This window comes from Dendrobates tinctorius, unplaced genomic scaffold (genome assembly GCF_039654945.1).
Source record: "Dendrobates tinctorius isolate UK_male_01 unplaced genomic scaffold, ASM3965494v1 ptg000029l, whole genome shotgun sequence".
NCBI classification, from domain to species: Eukaryota; Metazoa; Chordata; class Amphibia; order Anura; family Dendrobatidae; genus Dendrobates; species Dendrobates tinctorius.
This window is the reverse complement of record NW_027361697.1, coordinates 10,430,051-10,450,317: the sequence shown is the minus strand read 5'-3', so window position 1 is coordinate 10,450,317 and position 20,267 is coordinate 10,430,051. Positions and strand designations below refer to the sequence as shown.

Sequence of the window (20,267 nt, the reverse complement as noted above, 5' to 3'; positions counted from 1 at the left end):
ATGATTGCAAACACCAATTCTTTGGTATTATTATCTTCATTTAATTTGTCTTAAATTAAAAAACACAAAAAGAATTGTCCTAAAGCCAAATTGGATATAAGTCCACACCAAACATAAAAAAGAGGGTGGACAACAGTATTGGCACTGTTCGAAAAATCATATGATGCTTCTCTAATTTGTGTAATTAACAGCACCTGTAACTTACCTGTGGCACCTAGCAGGTGTTGGCAATAACTAAACCACACTTGCAGCCAGTTGACATGGATTAAAGTTGACTCAACCTCTGTCCTGTATCCTTGTGTGTACCACATTGAGCATGGAGAAAAGAAAGAAGACCAAAGAACTGTCTGAGGACTTGAGAAACCAAATTGTGAGGAAGCATGAGCAATCTCAAGGCTGCAAGTCCATCTCCAAAGACCTGAATGTTCCTGTGTCTACCGTGCGCAGTGTCATCAAGAAGTTTAAAGCCCATGGCATTGTGGCTAACCTCCCTAGATGTGGACGGAAAAGAGAAATTGACAAGAGATTTCAACGCAAGATTGTGCGGATGTTGGATAAAGAACCTCGACTAACATCCAAACAAGTTCAAGCTGCCCTGCAGTCCGAGGGTACAACAGTGTCAACCCATACTATCCGTCGGCGTCTGAATGAAAAGGGACTGTATGGTAGGAGACCCAGGAAGACCCCACTTCTTACCCCGAGACATACAAAAGACAGGCTGAAGTTTGCCAAAACTTACCTGAAAAAGCCTAAAACGTTTTGGAAGAAAGTTCTCTGGTCAGATGAGACAAAAGTAGAGCTTTTTGGGCAAAGGCATCAACATAGAGTTTACAGGAGAAAAAAAGAGGCATTCAAAGAAAAGAACACGGTCCCTACAGTCAAACATGGCGGAGGTTCCCTAATGTTTTGGGGTTGCTTTGCTGCCTCTGGCACTGGACTGCTTGACCGTGTGCATGGCATTATGAAGTCTGAAGACTACCAACAAATTTTGCAGCATAATGTAGGGCCCAGTGTGAGAAAGCTGGGTCTCCCTCAGAGGTCATGAGTCTTCCAGCAGGACAATGACCCAAAACACACTTCAAAAAGCACTAGAAAATGGTTTGAGAGAAAGCACTGGAGACTTCTAAGGTGGCCAGCAATGAGTCCAGACCTGAATCCCATAGAACACCTGTGGAGAGAGCTAAAATGGCAGTTTGGAGAAGGCACCCTTCTAATATCGGGGACCTGGAGCAGTTTGCCAAAGAAGAATGGTCTAAAATTCCAGCAGAGCATTGTAAGAAACTCATTGATGGTTACCGGAAGCGGATGGTCGCAGTTATTTTGGCTAAAGGTTGTGAAACCAAGTATTAGGCTTAGGGTGCCAATACTACCATAGAATTTGTGTTTGCAATCATTTTCGGGAAGAAACTGAGTATTATCTGACAGAATTGCAGGGGTGTCAATACTTTTGGCCACAACTGTATGTGCTGATACAGTACCTTTGTTCAAAATTTTTTATTACGGTATCATCCATAGTGAGTGAGCGTGTGTGGCTTATGCATTCAATATACTGTATACGGTGAATCGGAGATACCAATTTTTACCCTATACTCGATACAGCTACAGAACCAGGAGATAATGGTGTCCTTGAAGCCAATGGAACGGAGCATAGTGAGGAGGAGGAGGAGCTGATGATCCACAGTGTCGAATGCTGCAGAGAGATCCAAGAGAATTAGCATGGAGTAATGACCATTTGATTTAGCTGTTAGTAGATCATTAGAGACTTTAGTGAAGGCATTTTCAGTAGAGTGTAAAGAGCGGAAACCGGATTGGAAAGGGTTAAGAAGAGAGTTATCAAAGAGATAGCGGATAAGACGGGAGTGGACCAGGCGTTCCAGGAGTTTAGAGATGAAGGGAAGATTAGAGACAGGTCTATAGTTAGCGGCACAGGGATGGTTTTTTAAGTAGTGGATGTATGATGGCATGCTTAAATGAGGAGGGAAAGATACTAGAAGAGAGAGAGGTTAAATATTTTAGTTAGGTGAGGGGTGACAGCAGGGGAAAGGGACTGGGGGAGATATGAAAGAAATGGGTCACTGGTGCAATTGGTTGGTCGAGAAGATACAATGATCCTGCTTACTTCTTCTTGTGTGACTGGTTCAAAATCAGAGAGTGAGCTACTGTAGATGCAGTGGGGGAGGGAGAACAGTGCATGGTATGAGGTGATTGGGAGATAATTTCCTGTTGGATCTAGTCAATTTTTTCTTTGAAGTAATTGGCCAGATCGTCAGCTCGAAGCTCCGTGGTTGGGGCCTGTACTCTTGGGTTGAGTAGAGAATGAAAAGTGTCAAAGAGATGTTTAGGGTTATTGGACAGTGAGGTGATGAGGGTGTTGAAATAGGTTTGTTTTGAGAGGTGAAGGGCAGTGTTGTATGTTCTAAGCATAAACTTATAATGGATGGTGAACTTATAATGGTATGTGAAAAGAGTTCCATGGAGTTATCTGAAGTGTGTGCTACCGCATTCTTCACTTTTGGTGAGGGTGAAGGACACAGGGAAAGGGGTTGCTCCTGACCAGAAGCCTGCACTTACGACTCAATGCTTGCATTTTTGCATTTTTTGAAACTTCAGAAGAGGAGGCGATAGAGCTGGAGGCTGTTTCAGCAATGTAAGCCAAAAACAGTTCCTGATGCTCCGGCTTTAAAAGCAGTCTGCCTACTCCCAGAAAAGGGAGCCTTACAGGCCTTCCAGAGCTACACCTTGATGCAGGCTCAACACCTCCTGCCTTAGCTGCTATTGTGTTTTTGGCACTACCAGCAGATGCACTACCACCACCATCACTAACAGGTGGCCCCCCACGCCCACATCCACATCCTCTTCCACCATACTTCCTCATGTTTTAGAAAATTGACCCAAAATACCAGCAGATATATGGTACTGTATTAGAAGCATACAGCTCTATACAGTCTAGGGATAACAGTAAATCTCCGTATATATTTTATGAGTCATACACAGACGCTCACAGGCTCAGTATGGATTACCCAATAAAATAAAAAGGTGAAAAAGGTACAGTATCACCAGATACAAGGTATATATAGTATAGTGTAAACATTCTGAATCTCCGTATACATTTCAGGAGGCAGACACAAACGCTCTCAGGCCCAGTAAGGATTACACAAGAATATGAAAAGCTGTAAATGGGTAATGTAACACAAGCATACAGCTGTATACAGTGTTGGGCAAATTTGAAATCTTGGTATATATTTCTGGAGTCACCCTCAGATGCTCACTCAGTCTGGGTTTGACCATAATAAAAAATGTTGTAAAAAAGGTACTTGATAACAAGATAGCAAGTATATATATTATAGGGTACAATTGAAATCTCCATATACATAGTCCCATAGTCAGTCTCAGACGCTTACCCAGTATGGATTTGACCGTAATACTAAATGTCAAACAAAGGTACTGTATAACAAGATACAAGCTGTAGCGAGTTTAGGGTAAAAATTGGTATCTCCGTTTCACCGTATATATAGAAGGCATAAACCACACACACTCACACACGCTCACTCACTATGGATCATACCGTAATACAAAATTTGGAACAAAGGTACTGTATCAGCACATACAAGGTGTATCCAGTCTAGGGGTAATTGTAAATTTCTGTCTATACTTCCGGAGTCAGATACAGACACTCACAGGCTCAGTATGTATTACACCAGAATTTAACAAGTAGAAAAAGGGAAAGGTAGTCGAAGCATACAACAGTATACAGTGTTGTGGTACTTTTAAATCTTTGTATATATTTCAATCTCAGTAAGCCAGTCCAGACTCTCCACTACTGGAAACTACATGGATACAAGTACAGACGGAAAGTCGAGTGTTTGCAGAAATTTGGCAATTACTCATCAAGGGAAAACCTCCAGGTAGATGTTGCAGAGGCGATGCAGACCCTCAATTACTGTGTCTGTGGAGACAGCGAAAATGGTTATTTGTAAAGAAAAGATTGCTTTATCGCAGTAGCGTGTATCACATCACCGTCACTCGTCTCCATCAAACTGTGATCACAGGGAGAGATGTAGACATGATCCTCCCTGCCTATCATGATGTGTCTGGTCATTTTGGAGTGCAAAAGACTGAAGCCACAGGCCGTAAGCGATTCTATTGGATTGGCATGAGAGGAGACATTGAAAAATGGTGGCAGGAATGTCACACGTCTGTGACTATCACAACTGTGAAAGGTGATCATAAAGCACCACTGCATCTGCTTGTAAGTTGACGTCCATTACAAATGGTAGCCATTGATCATCTGAAGGTAGAGGCCAGCAGGACAGGGCATAGCTACATCTTAACCATCATCGATCAATACACCAAATTTCTAGTGGCCGTCCCTGTGAAGAATTTAACTGTCCAGACTACACAGCGGTGGAGCAGGGAGAGGTAAGTATTGCAACTTGCAAGTGCTGTGGCCATGACCAAGCAGGGGGGGCACACTCGTGGATGACAGTACAGGCACAGGGCCCCTCATAGTACGCTGGTGTGTCTGAGGGCGAGTGGGCCCACCCACCGTCAGAGACACTGTATTGTACTATGAGGGGCCCTGTGCCAGTGCCGTCGGCTATCTATGGGCCCATCCACCTGTTCAGAGCAATGGCATTTGCCCGGGTGCGCCAGGTGTTGACCCCAACCATTGGAGGGGGTGGGCAGCCCACTGAGGGAGGTTTAAAAAATGGCATATGTTGATGTGTTGGCTGGACATTCAGTTGCTGCAAAGGGCGGAATTGGGCAAGTCCGAGGAAGAGGAGGACAAAAGCGAGGCAGTTTTCTGGGAACCTTTGTGTCATCAGGGGAAGGTGGGATAAAATCCTTTGCAACCCATGCATGGTTCATTTTAATGAAGGTTAGATCATCAACATTTTGGGTAGACAGACGGGTCCTTTTTTCTGTCAGGATTGATCCAACAGCACTGAAGACTCTTTCAGATAACACACTAGCAGCAGGACAAGCGAGCTCCTTTAAAGCATATTGTGCCAATTCAGGCCAGGTGTCCAGTTTAGTGACGAAATAGTCAAAGGGGAATGACTTGTGAGGGAGAACATCGATATGGGAGGAGAAGTAGTTTGTAACCATAGTTGACAACAGCTGTCTCCTGTCACTTTTAATCGATGCAGTATTAGCAGTCGTGTGAGCGGTACTTGAGAAATCATTCCACAACATGGTCATTAAACCCCTGTCTCCAACGCCACTTCGGCTGTGTACACCACGAACACCTCTTCCATTGTGCCCACTACGGCTCGTGGGAGAAACAGCACACCTGCTGTGTGATGGGAAAGCCTCAAACAACCTGTTTACCAGAGTTGCTTGTTTGTTAGCCAATATTATCTCTAGGTTCTCCTGTGGCATGATGTTGTGTAAGATGCCTTTGGTGCGTGGATCGAGGATGCTGCAGCCAGTAGTCGTCATCTCTCATCATTTTGGCAATGCGGGGTCCCTTTTTAGGATCCACAAGGCATAATTGCACATGTGGGCCAATGTTCCAGGTGTCAATGATGCACTGCCAGTGGTGGGTGGAAGAGCACTTTCTGGCAAATCCACATCCCTACAGTCATGCACAAATACTGTACCTGACCTTGGAATGCCAACATTGTCTCTTGCCCCCTGAGAAGCATCCTCCTGCCCAAAATAATCATCCCCCTCCTCCTCCTCTTCCTTTTCTTCCTCCACTTCTTCCAAGACAGTTCCCTGACCAGACAATGGCTGACTGTCATCAAGACTTCCCTCCTCCTCCTCCGCTGCAGACGCCTGATCCTTAATGTGCGTCAAACTTTGCATGAGCAGATGCATAAGTGGGATGCTCATGCTTATGATGCCGTCATCTGCGCTTACCAGCTGTGTGCATTCCTCAAAACACTGAAGGACTTTACAGAGCTCTTTCAGCTTTGACCACTGCACACCTGACAATTCCATGTCTTTTCTCAAACTGCCTGCCCATGTATTCTCCCACAAATGCATTACAGCCTGCCTCTGTTCGCACAGCCTCTCAACCATTTGCTGGGTGGAGTTCCACCTTGTTGCAACGTCTATGATTAGGCGGTGCTTGGGGAGGTGGAGCAATCGCTGCAGCTTCTGCATATGACTGGAGTGTACGGCCGAGCGACAGATGTGCGAGCACAGTCTTCGCACCTTATGGAGCAGGGATGTTAACTCCGGATAATTATTAAGGAAGCACTGCACCACCAGGTTCAAAGTGTGAGCCAGGCAAGGTATGTGTGTGAGTTTTGCACGGGCTATGGCTGCCACAAAATTACAGCCGTTATCACTGACTACCTTGCCTGCCTCAAGATGTAGACTGCCCAGCCATGACTCTGTTTGTTGCTGCAAGTGGTCAGCCAGTACCTCCGCGGTGTGTCTGTTGTCACCCAAAGACATCATCTTTAACACAGCCTGCTGATGCTTACCTCTAGCTGTTCGATAGTGGGACACCTCGTGTGCAACACTGCCAGCTGCGGATGGATTGCTCGTGCGACTGCGCTCTGTGGACGAGCATTCGCTGATAGAGAAGGAGGAGGAGCGAAATCCTACAGCCAACTGTTTCCTATACCGTTGGCTAGGCAGCACTGTTCCACCGCCACTGTCCCCAGTGGAGCCTGCATCCACCACATTAACCCAGTGCGCAGTGATGGACATGTAACGGCCCTGGCCATGCCTACTGGTCCATGCGTCTGTTATGAGGTGCACCTTTCCACTCACTGACTGTTTTAGTGCATGGACAATGCGGTCTTTCACATGCCGGTGGAGGGCAGGGATGGCTTTTCGAGAAAAGAAGTGCCGACTGTCTAGGTCATAGCGTGGGACAGCATAGGCCATGAGGTCGCAGAAAGCTTCGCTTTCAACCAAACGGTAGGGCGTCATCTCTAATGAGATTAGTTTGGCAATGTAGGCGTTCAAACAAAGTATACGCGGATGAGATGATGAGCACTTTCTTGTCCTACTCAGAGTGTCTGGTAGGGTGAGCTGGACTGGAGAGCTGCATATGGGTGAAGTAGTGGTGGACCGGACGGAGTGAGAGGGGGTTAGTGATGGTATTGGTGGTGATGGCCTAGATTCAGTGTTGTGTTGCAAAACCATTGTGATTCCCTGTGGCCTTGCGACGACACCTCAACATTTAGTGCTGGTGGTGTGCTTAACGGTGGCCGTGGTCTTACAGTGGGGGAAGCGATGGAGCGTTGCTGGCTACCTTGAGTCGGAGCAGGTGCACACGTGCTACCTGAGGTTTTGTAGTCTGTCCACGCTTGCAAGTGCATATTGATTAAATGTCTAAGCATGCAACTGGTATTCAAATTTCAGAGTTGTTTACCTTGGCTAAAGGTCCATCCGCACTTCTTTCAGGTAATCTTTGCCTCATCAGTAGGATTTTGGACAAAGAAGTGCCACACTGCACTCTTCCTACTATGGTATACATTTTCTGGCCTTACACGCTGTGCTAAGTTGACCGTCTGGCCAAGCTGTCCTGCAACTCTTTTATTTTTTGAGCCACGTTTTTGGAAAGCTACGGGCCTGCCAGATAACCGCTGCTGCGATGTCAATGCCTGCTGCGGATCCTTCTCCTTATCTGAACTATTGCCAGCGCCACCCTCCTCCCCCAATGGATGCCAATCCGGGTCAAGAACTGGGTCATCCATCACCTCCTCTTCAATGTCATCTGCACCTTCCTCTTTACCTTCCTCTGTGTCACCGTGTAAGCTGGTATAGTATGCGGGAAGGGGCACCTGAGTTTCATCAGGGTCAGATTCTGGCTCAATAGACTGCGAGGGCAATGTAGTGCTCTGGGTCGATGTACCAGCAGAATCATCTAGCAGTGGCTGTGCATCAGTGCACTCCATGTCAGATTCATCTTGGACTGGGGAATTCAGGATTTGAGTGGATAACCCAGGCATGGTATGTGAAAAGAGCTCCATAGAGTAATCTGAAGTGTGGGCTGCTGCATCCTTAACTTTTGGTGGTGGTGAAGGACACAAGGAAAGGTGTTTTTCCTGACCAGAACCCTGCACTGACGACTCTGTGCTTGCAGGTTTCGAACGTTCAGAAGAGGAGGCAATAGAGCTGGTTGCTGTTTCGACAATGTACGCCAGAACTTGTTCCTGATGCTCCGGCTTTAAAAGCGGTTTTCCTACTCTGAGAAAAGGCAGCCTTACAGGCCTTCTTGGGCCAGACAATGACGCAGGCTCAACACCTCCTGCCTTCGCTGCTATTGTGCTTTTGCCAGAACCAGCCGATGCACCACCACCATCAGTACCAGCTGCGCCCCACTGCCCACGTCCGCGGACACTTCCACCATGCTTCCTCATATTTGGGAAAATGTACCAAAAATACCAGCAGAGAGATGGTACTGTATGATGAGCGTCCAGCTGTGTAAGGTGTATGAAAAAAATTAAATCTACGTATATAATTTGTTAGTCACAGACGCTCTCACAGTATATATTGGACCGTAATCCAACAAGCAGATATACGGAACTGTATCAGAAGTGTACAGCGGTATACGTTTTTTGTGTAACTAACAATCTCCGTATATGTATTTACGGAGTGTCACACACGCTGACTCTGCATAGATGTGACTGTAATTGTGGCGCCCCTGAGGCTCAGTCGCCACAGAGGTACTGCACCTTCTCCTAAGGTGTAGTGTCCCACCATTCGGGTACGGTGGGAACTCCTTTCCACACTCCAACACTTGCACCGCACACAACAGGGTAGTTCTGCACAACCACATTGCGGCTCCGTGCTTAGAGAGTAGCAGAGCACCTTTGGTGGTTCCCTGCTTGGAACACTGGACGTGCTGGGAGGTGGGTGGAGTTAAGATACATAAAAGAGTGGGAAAGTGTAGAATGACAGGTCAGTCTGACAGAAGGTCAGTCGAGTAGGAAGTCACTTGGATAGGAGTGAGGATCCCTGGAAGAAGGGATGGAGGAAGGAGTGCGGCAGCTGCCTCAGTGACCTGAGCCAGCTGGCACGGGAAAGGAAAGAAGGTGGAAAGACATAGAACTGAACCCTAAGCTTCCATAAGAAAGAGAGATTTTGTACGGAACGAAGGAGTAGAGAAAACAGAGAGGACGTGGGTTCAGGCTCAGGGTGTAGCAGAGCACCTTTCGTGGAACCCTGCTTCGTAACACGAGATGTGCTGGGAGGTGGGTGGAGTTAGTATAAAAGAAGGGGAAAGATAGGAACTACAGGTCAGTCTGGGGTGAGTCCCAGAGGAGAGCAGGCTGGCAGAAGGTCAGTCAGCCGGGAGGCTGGGAGAGGAAGACAGTCAGTCAGGAGAGTCTGAGGACTGGTCTGAGGAGAAGGAGTGCTGCAGCTGCCTCTGTGATCTGAGACAGCTGGCACGGGAAGGAACGGAGAAAGAAGGAGAGACGTATAACTGTAACCTAACTTTCCATAGAAGATAAGTCAAGTACGGAATGAAGGAGAAGAGAACAGAGAGGAGGAGTGGGTAGGATAGGAACCCTGCCTATAGGTTCTCAGCACAAGGCCGGGGCCCAGTCCCCGAGGTTGTATGGTTCTGCAGCAGACATTGGTGGAGTAGTCGGCTGTAAATGCACTACTCCCATCTAAGACTTGGGGCACAACAGCAACTGGATAGAGAGCCGGGACTCAGGAGAAGGGAGTCCCCGAAGCAGCCTACAGCTGTCTGCCGTACAAGTAGAGTTCTTGGGAACATCAGTCAGGAGGAGCTCCGGTGTAACTCAGTACTAGGAGATCTTCACACTTTAAGGCGCTATAGAGGAGTCATTCAGAAAGGTACATGTTGGCGGAGTGTTGGAAGGGAGAGTCCTAACTTGCCCGGAGGTTGATTGAGTCTCTGACTCGGAGGACACGGTCTGGAGGCAGGCACCCGTTTGTGTGTACAATGGACTGTGAGTAAAGTTTTGGAAGTACAAGCCCTGGTGTCCTCCATTCATTTATGCACTCTCTACACTGCCTGCGCCTTTCCTCTTCCATAGCACCACACTGCCCTGGGGCTACAGCTTTGCCTGTGGGGAGCTACACCATCTAGGCTGCAATACACCACCAGCCCCACAGGTGGCGTCACGAACTATTCATATAAACCACATTACAGACCTCCCTTGATTTGGGCGCCCAGGGCCACGGACTGGGTCACCGCCGCCGTGACATATCCCCCTGACACCGGCCCGATACCGAGTACCCAGCTGCCCTGGGAGGGCGACCCAACTTGGCGTCACGAACAGGATGACGAGACCCGATGCCATCAGGTTCTGTGCGCCTGAGATTTGTTGGACTTTACACTTTTGAAAATGTGCAGAAGACCTAATTTAATAGACTGTTAAATGGACATTAGAAATGGCCACTGGCGCAGAGAAGAAGGGTGTGAAGAGATGGGAGGTCCTAGGAAAAGACCGCGAAGAGTCTTGGGCCTCCCCTGCCTGAATTACTATGTGACAGCAACATGGCCCACTCCCCGAGGGGTTCATATACTGGCTTGGTATGGAGGCACTGTAAGAAGACGCCGCCCCCGGAAAGAGGGGCAGAAGAAGCCAGTCGTGGGAAAGGGGCCGAGGCAGGAAGAAGAACACCAGAACGCCATGATGAAAAGAGAGGAGAAGTCAGAAGAACAGGGGGAGGAGAAGCCTCTCACCCCCAGGCCGCCCCTGCGGAGGCTCCGACCGCTGATACATCCTCGGCAGCGTCCACCACCACCTCACAACAGATATTGTCATTGGGTGAGCCCCGTCCGGAGGAGATATATGCGGGCCCTGGAACAGAACGGAGGGCCGGGACCGCATCCCCGTCAAGACCGGGTGCGGTTGCACCAGCCTCCACCGATGACCCCGGCAGGAGCCGATCCTGCCCCTGCCCAACTTCAGCTGCGTTCCATCACGTCAAGAACTCTGGGAGTTGCGGCAGCTGCCGTCCACTACCAGGTACCGAGCCGGAGCCGTGGCTGGGAGCGCCGGTTACGACTACCGCTCCAGGCCTGACCCTAGCTTTGGGAGCGGAACCCACGAGTAGGAATGGCCCGATTGACCTCCGCCGGCGACCCCCGACTGTTATGTTGCTAGCTGAGGTCCCAATGGACACAGAAGAGTCAGACCCTGAGGAGTTAGCGACAGCTCCGGCTGAGTCACCAGCAGCAGCAGTACCATCAGTGGTAGCAGATATGCCGTCCCCGCAAGCAGTTGATGTTTCCATGGCCCTTTCCATTACTCCAACCAGTCCTTATCTCACCCTCTGGGAGGCAGAGTATATGCGTTTAGCAAGCAGCCAGCAACAGGATGAGGACATTCCCCGTACCACATCTAGTAGCAGTTCCACTACAGCTTCCAGAACCCCAGGAGGGGACAACTAGCTAGAATCTACACAAATCTCGTTACCCAGGAGGGTTTGTTTGCACCGTTGTGCCTTCTTTTTGTTCATCATGTTTTCTGTTTGCCCTTTTGTTGCCTAGTTTTTGATTGGCAGCGTTTTCAAATGTGAACTTCTGTGATCATGAACTTAGAGTGCATCACAAACTTTATTGTAAATAGTTGCACCTCTTTAGGTGCCCTCTCTTGGTTTTACATAAGAACACTTTGCGAAGATAGAAGTCTACCACAAAGGACACTGCAAGAGATCTCGGCTGGGAGCGGTGTCCAGCACTTACAAGAATCTTTGAAAAGTTTTACTGTGGAATATTTGATAATGTGTCTTATGATAGTAAATGGCTTTTATAATGTTTTGATATGTAGAGATGAGAAATTTGAATAAAGAATTGAAAATTTTAGGTGACGAACCAGGTAGTTACGGTTGTCATCCAGAGTCTAGAAGAGACAGTGACAAGAAAGAAATGTATTGATGAAGAATACTGAAGTAATAGTGAGTAACAGATGACAGCACTTTGAATTGAGTAGAAAAAGAAAATTTTGCACTTTTGACTTAGGATTTTAGATAGATAAAAAGGAATTGTTTGCAACGTTTAAGAAACAGTGCCTCTCTTATTGGGAAGTTATAGTATAAGAAATGTTGTTCAGCATTGCAAAATTTTGTATGTTCCTGTACTGTCAACTTTGTTTGCGTTGCAGCCCGCGGACGTGCTGTGTTCAACGGGGGGTATGTGGCGCCCCTGAGGCTCAGTCGCCACAGAGGTACTGCACCTTCTCCTAAGGTGTAGTGCCCCACCATCTGGGTAAGGTGGGAACTACTTTCCACACTCCAACACTCGCACCCCACACAACAGGGTAGTTCTGCACAACCACATTGCGGCTACGTGCTTAGAGAGTAGCAGAGCACCTTTGGTGGTTCCCTGCTTGGAACACTGGACGTGCTGGGAGGTGGGTGGAGTTAAGATACATAAAAGAGTGGGAAAGTGTAGGATGACAGGTCAGTCTGACAGAAGGTCAGTCGAGTAGGAAGTCACTTGGATAGGAGTGAGGATCCCTGGAAGAAGGGATGGAGGAAGGAGTGCGGCAGCTGCCTCAGTGACCTGAGCCAGCTGGCACGGGAAAGGAAAAAAGGTGGAAAGACGTAGAACTGAACCCTAAGCTTCCATGAAAGAGATTTGTACGGAATGAAGGAGTAGAGAGAACACAGAGGACGTGGGTTAGAAAAGGAACCCTGCCTATAGGTTCTCAGTGCAAGGCCGGGGCCCGGTCCCCGAGGTTGTATGGACACTTATGGTTCTGCAGCAGACACTGGTGGAGTAGTCGGCTGTAAATGCACTACTCCCATCTAAGACTTGGGGCACAACAGCAACTGGATAGAGAGCTGGGACTCAGGAGAAGGGAGTCCCCGAAGCAGGCTACAGTTGTCAGCCGTACAAGTAGAGTTCTTGGGAACATCAGTCAGGAGGAGCTCCAGTGTAACTCAGTACTAGGAGATCTTCACACTTTAAGGTGCTATAGAGGAGTCGTTCAGAAAGGTACATGTTGGCGGAGTGTTGGAGGGGAGAGTTCTAACTTGCCCGGAGGTTGATTGAGTCTCTGACCCGGAGGACACGGCCTGGAGGCAGGCACCCGTGTGTGTGTACAACGGACTGTGAGTAAAGTTTTGGAAGTACAAGCCCCGGTGTCCTCCATTCATTTCATGTGCACTAACACCTTCAGCCCCGCTATAGCTGGGTACCACTCTCTACACTGCCTGCACCTCTCCTCTTCGATAGCAACACACTGCCCTGGGGTTACAGCTTCGCCTGTGGGGAGCTACACCATCTAGGCTGCAATACACCACCAGCCCCAGAGGATCTGCATGCAGCGTCGGCCTAACATCCCACTTGCCGAACACCACAGGTGGCATCACGAACTATTCATATAAACCACATTACAGACCACCCTTGATTTGGGCGCCCAGGGCCACGGACCGGGTCACCGCCGCCGTGACACATCCCCCTGACACCGGCCTGGTACCGAGTACCCCGCTGCCCTGGGAGGGCGACCCATAATGTGAACGGCAGATATACAATACTGTTTGAGAATCAGACAGCTCTATACTCGTTTTTTTTTCCAGAGTCACACACAGATAGCTTCTATTTGTCCGTGATACCAGCCGATACACGGTAGTGTGTGAGGATCGTACACCGCTATGCGGTGTCTGTATGGAAAATTGTCAATCTCCGTCTATTTCTATAGGGACTGACACACGCTGTCTCTCTCTAGTTTTGACCGTAATCAAACAGCAGATATACGAAACTGTTTGAAAAGCGGACAGCACTCTAAGGTGTAGGTCTGGAAAAACGGACAAACTCCTCGGCTTTTTCTTCCAGAGTCACCCCCAGTTAGCTTCTATTTGTCCGTGATACCAGCCGGTACACAGTAGTGGGTGAGGAGCGTACACCGCTATACGGTGTGTGAAAAAATGAACGCTCAGTAAGTCTCCAGGACAAAATAATAAAAGTTGGAGTGCTTTGAAAAAAGCAGTTTGAACACCAGTGTGCACACAGCAATGCAGCTATCAGGTAGCCTTAAAAGGCAGCCTAATCACCACCAGCGTTGCTGCACAAAAGCAAAAATCCTCCCCTTTCACTGCACACTAACTGTACAGTGAAAAGCGCTATCAGCAGAAGCAGTTTCTTTTTTCTTCTTCCCTTCCTAACGCTCTCCCTTATTCAGAATCAGCAGCAGCAACCTCTCCCTATGCTAAGATCGGCAGAAGTAAGATGGCGGTTGGCGGTCACAGCCTTTTATACTCACTGTGACGCCACATAAAGCCAGCCAATCACTTCAATGCCCTTCTCTAATATGGTAGTGGCCGCTGCCCATGTCATCGCGTTCCCCACAGTGTGCGTCCTCCATCATTGGCTGAGAAAAGGCGCTGGAAGCATTATTTGAAATGCGACTTTGGCGCTCTGATTGGCGACCTCTTCGCCGACCTCACGCTATGGTCCGGTTTCGATCGGCGAAACCCGACTTTAGCGAAAGTCGGCTATTTTTTAATTTGACTGACCCGTTTCGCTCAACTCTAATCATGAGTTGTGGTATGTGTTAAAGGGGTGCACAGACACTCTTTGGCCCAGGGCACACGAAAACCTGGAGCCAGCCCTACCCCCCCACAACTTTAGCCAAATAACTCCCAGTTTTCAATGAGTAACTATCATTATGAAGTAAATTAAGGTTGACAAGCTTAAGTAATAAGAATTGATGTTGTTGGCATTGAAATGGGTCCTGTAGGTGTGTTTACTGTCCTCCATTCCCTGTCGACTTTGCTTCCCCATTGATTTGCATTGGGTTTCGTGTTTCAGTCGGCGTCCGACTTTTCCCTATAGTCGGCCGATTTCGTTCGACCCGACTTTTGCGAAAGTCGGGTTTCATGAAACCCGACTCGACCCTAAAAGAGGCAAAGTCGCTAATCTCTAGTCACCACAATAATTGTGACTAGCCGGCTCACTCCTTGCGGTCTGCGTGATTACAATGAAAGCCTATAAAGTCTCGTTCTGATGCTCCATAGGTTTTCATTGTAAAGAGACTTTCGGGTCATGCAGAGCTCAGCGTGAGCTGGAGAGTCTGCAGAGCGGTGATATCACAGAGAAGCAGAGAATAAAGGTGCTGGACACCGGAGAAAGCAGCAGTAGGTAAGTATATTAATACATTAACCAGCACTAGGTCCCAGCCAATACGAGCGGCACCAATCTCTCAAAAATTAGAACAGAGTAATAGCTAGGAGAGAGAATAATTTTTGTAATCCTAAAAATTAATTTTTATTAAAGTCATTAAGAGGAGCTAAGCTATCTGACAAACCATAAACCAAACCAGACCCTATAAAAAGGTGAAAAAAATCAATTATGAGTGCTGAACACAATAGTGTGTATTATAAAATGGTCTCATCTCAGCCATTTATTGTCATGGAGATTCAGAGTGAAGAAATGATTCAGGGGCTTGGGGGTATGGGAAATGTGCTAGATCCCCTGTGGTGTAATGACAGAGTTACAACATGGTTACGATGCGGAGTCCTGTAGTGACAGGAATCCCCACAGTGGCGGTGTAGAGTGCTGCACTCGTCAGGGCGGGAGCCATCGCAAGGGGCACAACAGGGAACCTAGAACATTTCCCATACCCCCAAGACCCTGAATTATTTCTTCATGCTGAGTCTCCATGAAAACAAATGGGTGAGATTAGACCATTTTTGTTACTTTTGTTTGATTTTTTTGGCCTTTTTTAGAGGCTATTAATACACTCACACTACATTAGATGTATAGACACACATTTAATGCTAAAAAAGTTACTCAGATCACTGGTAACAAGTTATCATTCTTGTACTATCATGGGGTAGTATTGTATAGCGGGATGATTTGAGGTTGAGGTTTATAACTTCTTATTCTTAAACTTCTATAAAGGAGTAATAGTTATATGTAGAATAATCTCTACCATTTTTACAACATTCACCATAGGGAATATTAATGACTGACAGCAAGAACACGTCGGTTTTCCTTCATACTTTCTTTTCTAACTCATCTACAGGACAGGAGAGAGGAGGCACACTATCTCAAGTGTGAGTTAGAACACAAGTACAATATAGGAACAGGCTGCTAATGACTCTGTTCACACTAGATCATGGATTTTGTGTATAATCATATCAACAATGCTGAATCCATTTTATAACAAATACTATCATTTTTGGGGGGTTCTATTAGGGCTCTGGAAATTTTACACTATAGGTTGAACTTTTCATTATAATAAAAAAAAGCACAGTAAGCTCTGAACACTAGCAGGAACAGTTTTTGCTAATTGATTCTCATATTTTTAAAATGCAATTAACCCCTTCATGACCCAGCCTATTTTGACCTTAATGACCTGGCAATTTTTTGCAATTCTGACCAGTGTCGTTTTATGAGGTAATAACTCAGGAATGCTTCAACGTATCCTAGCGATTCTGAGAATGTTTTTTCGTGACATATTGGGCTTCATGTTAGTGGTAAATTTAGGTCGATAATTTTTGCGTTTATTTTGAAAAAAATGGAAATTTGGCGAAAATTTAGAAAATTTCGCAATTTTCACATTTTGAATTTTTATTCTGTTAAACCAGAGAGGCATGTGACACAAAATAGTTACTAAATAACATTTCCCACATGTCTACTTTACATCAGCACAATTTTCAAAACAAAATTTTTTTTTGTTAGGGAGTTATAAGAGTTAAAAGTTGACCAGCGATTTCTCATTTTTACAACAAAATTTACAAAACCATTTTTTTAGGGACCACGTCACATTTGAAGCCACTTTGAGGGGTCTATATGGCATAAAATAACCAAAAGTGACACCATTCTAAAAACTGCACCCCTCAAGCTACTCAAAACTACATTCAAGAAGATTATTAACCCTTCAGGTGCTTCACAGGAACTAAAGCAACGTGGAAGGAAAAAATGGACATTTTAATTTTTCCAACAAAAATTTTCTTTTAGCATCAATTTTTTCATTTTCACTTGGGTAACAGGATAAAATGGATCATAAAATTTTTTGGGCAATTTCTCCTGAGTACACAGATACCTCATATGTGGTCATAAACCACTGTTTGGGCGCACGGCAGGGCTCAGAAGGGAAGGAGCGCCATATGACTTTTTGAATGGAAAATATGCTGGAATATTTAGCGGTTGCCATGTCGTGTTTCGAGAGTCCCTGTGCGCCTAAACATTGGAGCTCCCCCACAAGTGACCCCATTTTGGAAACTAGACCCTCCAAGGAACTGATCTAGATGCATAATGAGCAATTTGAACCCCCAGGTGCTTCACAAATTGATCCGTAAAAAAAAAAAAGTACTTTTTTTTTCACAAAAATGTTCTTTTAGCCTCAGTTTTTTCATTTTCACATGGGGAACAGGATAAAATGGATCCTAAAATTTGTTGGTCAATTTCTCCTGAGTACACCGATAGCTCATATGTGGTCATAAACCACTGTTTGAGCGCACGGCAGGGCCCGGAAGGGAAGGAGCGCCATTTGACTTTTTGAATGGAAAATTAGCTCCAATTGTTAGCGGAGCTAACGATAAGGAGTTTATCTAAATGTGTGGTGAGCACTCTGAACTCCCAAGTGCTTCACAGAAGTTTATAACGCAGAACCGTGAAAATAAAAAATATTTTTTTTCCCTCAAAAAATGATTTTTAGCCCACAATTTTTTATTTTCACAAGGGTAATAAGATAAATTGGACCCCAAAAGTCGTTGTCCAGTTTGTCCTGAGTACGCTGGTACCCCATATGTGGGGGGGACCACTGTTTGGGCACACGTTGGGGCTCGGAAGGGAAGTAGTGACGTTTTCAAATGTCGACTTGATGTAATGGTCTGCGGGAGTCATGTTACGTTTGCAGAGCCCCTGATGTACCTAAACAGTGGAAACCCCCCACAAGTGACCCCACTGTGGAAACTAGACCACCCAAGGAACTAATCTAGATGTGTGGTGAGCACGTTGAACCCCCAAGTGCTTCACAGAAGTTTATAACGCAGAGCTGTGAAAATAAAAAATAATTTTTTCTCCACAAAAATTATTTTTTTAACCCCCAATTTTTAATTTTCCCAAGGGTAACATTAGACCCCCAAATTTCTTGTGCAATTTTTCCTGAGTACACTGATACCCCATATGTGAGGGTAAACCACTGTTTGGGCACACGTCGGGGCTCGGAATGGAGGCAGCACTGTCCGACTTTTTGAACTCAAAATTGGCTGGAATAAATGGTGGCGCCATGTCGTGTTTGGAGACCCCCTGATGTGCCTAAACAGTGGAAACCCTTCAATTCTATCTCCAACCCTAACCCCAACACACCCCTAACCCTAATCCCAACCCTAATCATAAACCCAACACACCCCTAACCCTAATCCCAACTCTAACCCTAATCACAAACCTAACCCTAATCCCAAACCCAACCCACCCCTAACCCTAGCCCTAACCCTAGCCCTAACCCTAGCCCTAGCCCTAACCCTAGCCCTAACCCTAACCCTAGCCCTAACCCTAGCCCTAGCCTTAACCCTAGCCCTAGCCCTATTTCTAACCCTAACCCTATTTCTAACCTAATTGAAAAATAAAAATATTTTATTATTTGTCCCTATGGGGGGTGATAAGGGGGGCAGTGATTTACTTTTTTTTTATTTTGATCACTGTGAGAGTTTATCACAGTGATCAAAATAAAAAAAATGTGAATCTGCCACCGGGAAATACTGGCGGGCGCACTGCGCGTGCGCCCGCCATTTTCCAAGATGGCGGCGCCCATGGACTGGGACGGCCGGACGGCGGGACACTGGGATGGCCAGAGGGGGTTAGTGAGTATTGTGGGGGGGGATCGGAAGGTGGGGGGGAGCGGAGAGAAGGGGGAGGGGGGCAGATTGTGACAGCGGTGGCCGATTGCCGTCGGCGGGGGAATAACTTAGTGTTAGTGCTATTTCAGCATCGGCCATGGCTGGATTGTAATATTTCATCAATTTTCATTGATGAAATATTATTATCGCTCTGATTGGCTGTTTCACTTTTAACAGCCAATCGGAGTGATCGTAGCCACGTGGGGGCGAAGCCACACACCCTGTGGTGAAGAACAAAGCCCCCTGTATCTGCAGGTCAGGTGACCTTTCATTGACCCCGGTCACCCGACCCGCAGGGGGGCTTTGAAGTCATGACACAGGGTATGCATCATGGGTCGAATTGGCACCGACTTTCATGACGCATACTCTGTGTCACAGGTCGTGAAGGGGTTAATTTATTTTATCATCATTAATAAAGACTGACATAATGAGATAAGCTGTACTTACTTTGCCTCTATATTTACAAATAAATTTAGCCAATTCTTGCAGGGTTTTTGGCGCCGTCTAATTAAGAGAAGACAATCAACATGATCAGTCAGCAGTGTAGGCATAATAATGTTGGTACAATGAAATGAACATACAGTATGTACTATACAGTGTAAAGCTGCTATTACATAGAAATTAGTTATGTTTGAATAAAAACAAGTTAGCGTTTATTATTATAGATGTGTTCAAATTTCAGGGTGAAATTAATTATTGACATTTTTCACTTCAGGAATCTTACCTCTAGTCCAATAAACAAGCATTGCCATCTGGATCCAGGATCTGTTTTTCCTTCACAAATCGAGCAAACACAGACAAGTTATTTCAGAATGCATCAATATAATCAAGGTTGCAACACAATGTCACAATCTATCTACATACCTGCAGCGAGGCTGAGACCAGCCAGAACAAGGAATATGATCATCTTCATTCTGCAGATAGTGGAGCTCAAGGCATGAATGGTGCCAGTCAGTGCCCTTCTTTTATATCCCAAAATCAGGTGGCAACCCTAAACACACAATATGGCCCTATGCACATTGGAAACTGTCCTAGAAGGTGGTAACTTTGATGCTAGAACTAATTCAATCAAGTCTATTGGTTTAGCTAAGACAACATTTAACATTTGCCAATATTTCACATCCTGCATTAAATGTAAACATTAATATACCATGATGCTTTTTTTACCCTTTAGCTTTTCTATCTGCCAGATTTTGCTGTTATTTTATTTGATAAATGCATTATTGCAGACTACAGTAGGAAACCATCAAATCTGTCAAAGTCTTAACATCCAAGTAATGCAACTTTATCTTCTAAAGGATTGGTCTGATGGGCACAAATTCTGTGCCTGTAAACCTAGCTGTAGAGTTTGCTCACATGAACATCTTATCAGTCAGTGTGCCATCCATCACCAAGGACAGCACACTGACCAACGAAAGTCATAGTGCTAGAGCATAAGAGCGATCTTGTACATGGACCAATGGTCTGTGGGTAAATATCGCCCTAGTGTCATCCGATGAGATCTGATAAGACAGTGTTATTGTTCA

The 20,267-nt window shown here is 46.2% G+C and overlaps 1 protein-coding gene across 2 annotated transcripts in view; it reads right to left on the bottom strand.

Moving 5' to 3' along the window:
- The window catches only part of LOC141085703 (ranaspumin-like), a 73,725-nt gene extending 53,993 nt beyond the window's left edge, over window positions 1-19,732 (bottom strand). For both annotated transcript variants that reach the window (XM_073571258.1, XM_073571259.1), the window contains exons 1-3: window positions 19,606-19,732; window positions 19,466-19,515; window positions 19,189-19,245 (exon numbers count right to left, since the gene is read on the bottom strand). In XM_073571258.1, the coding sequence (XP_073427359.1) occupies window positions 19,189-19,245; window positions 19,466-19,515; window positions 19,606-19,654 (156 nt within the window). In that variant the 5' untranslated portion in view covers window positions 19,655-19,732. The remainder of the gene's footprint in view (window positions 1-19,188; window positions 19,246-19,465; window positions 19,516-19,605) is intronic.
- Window positions 19,733-20,267: the final 535 nt, after the last annotated feature.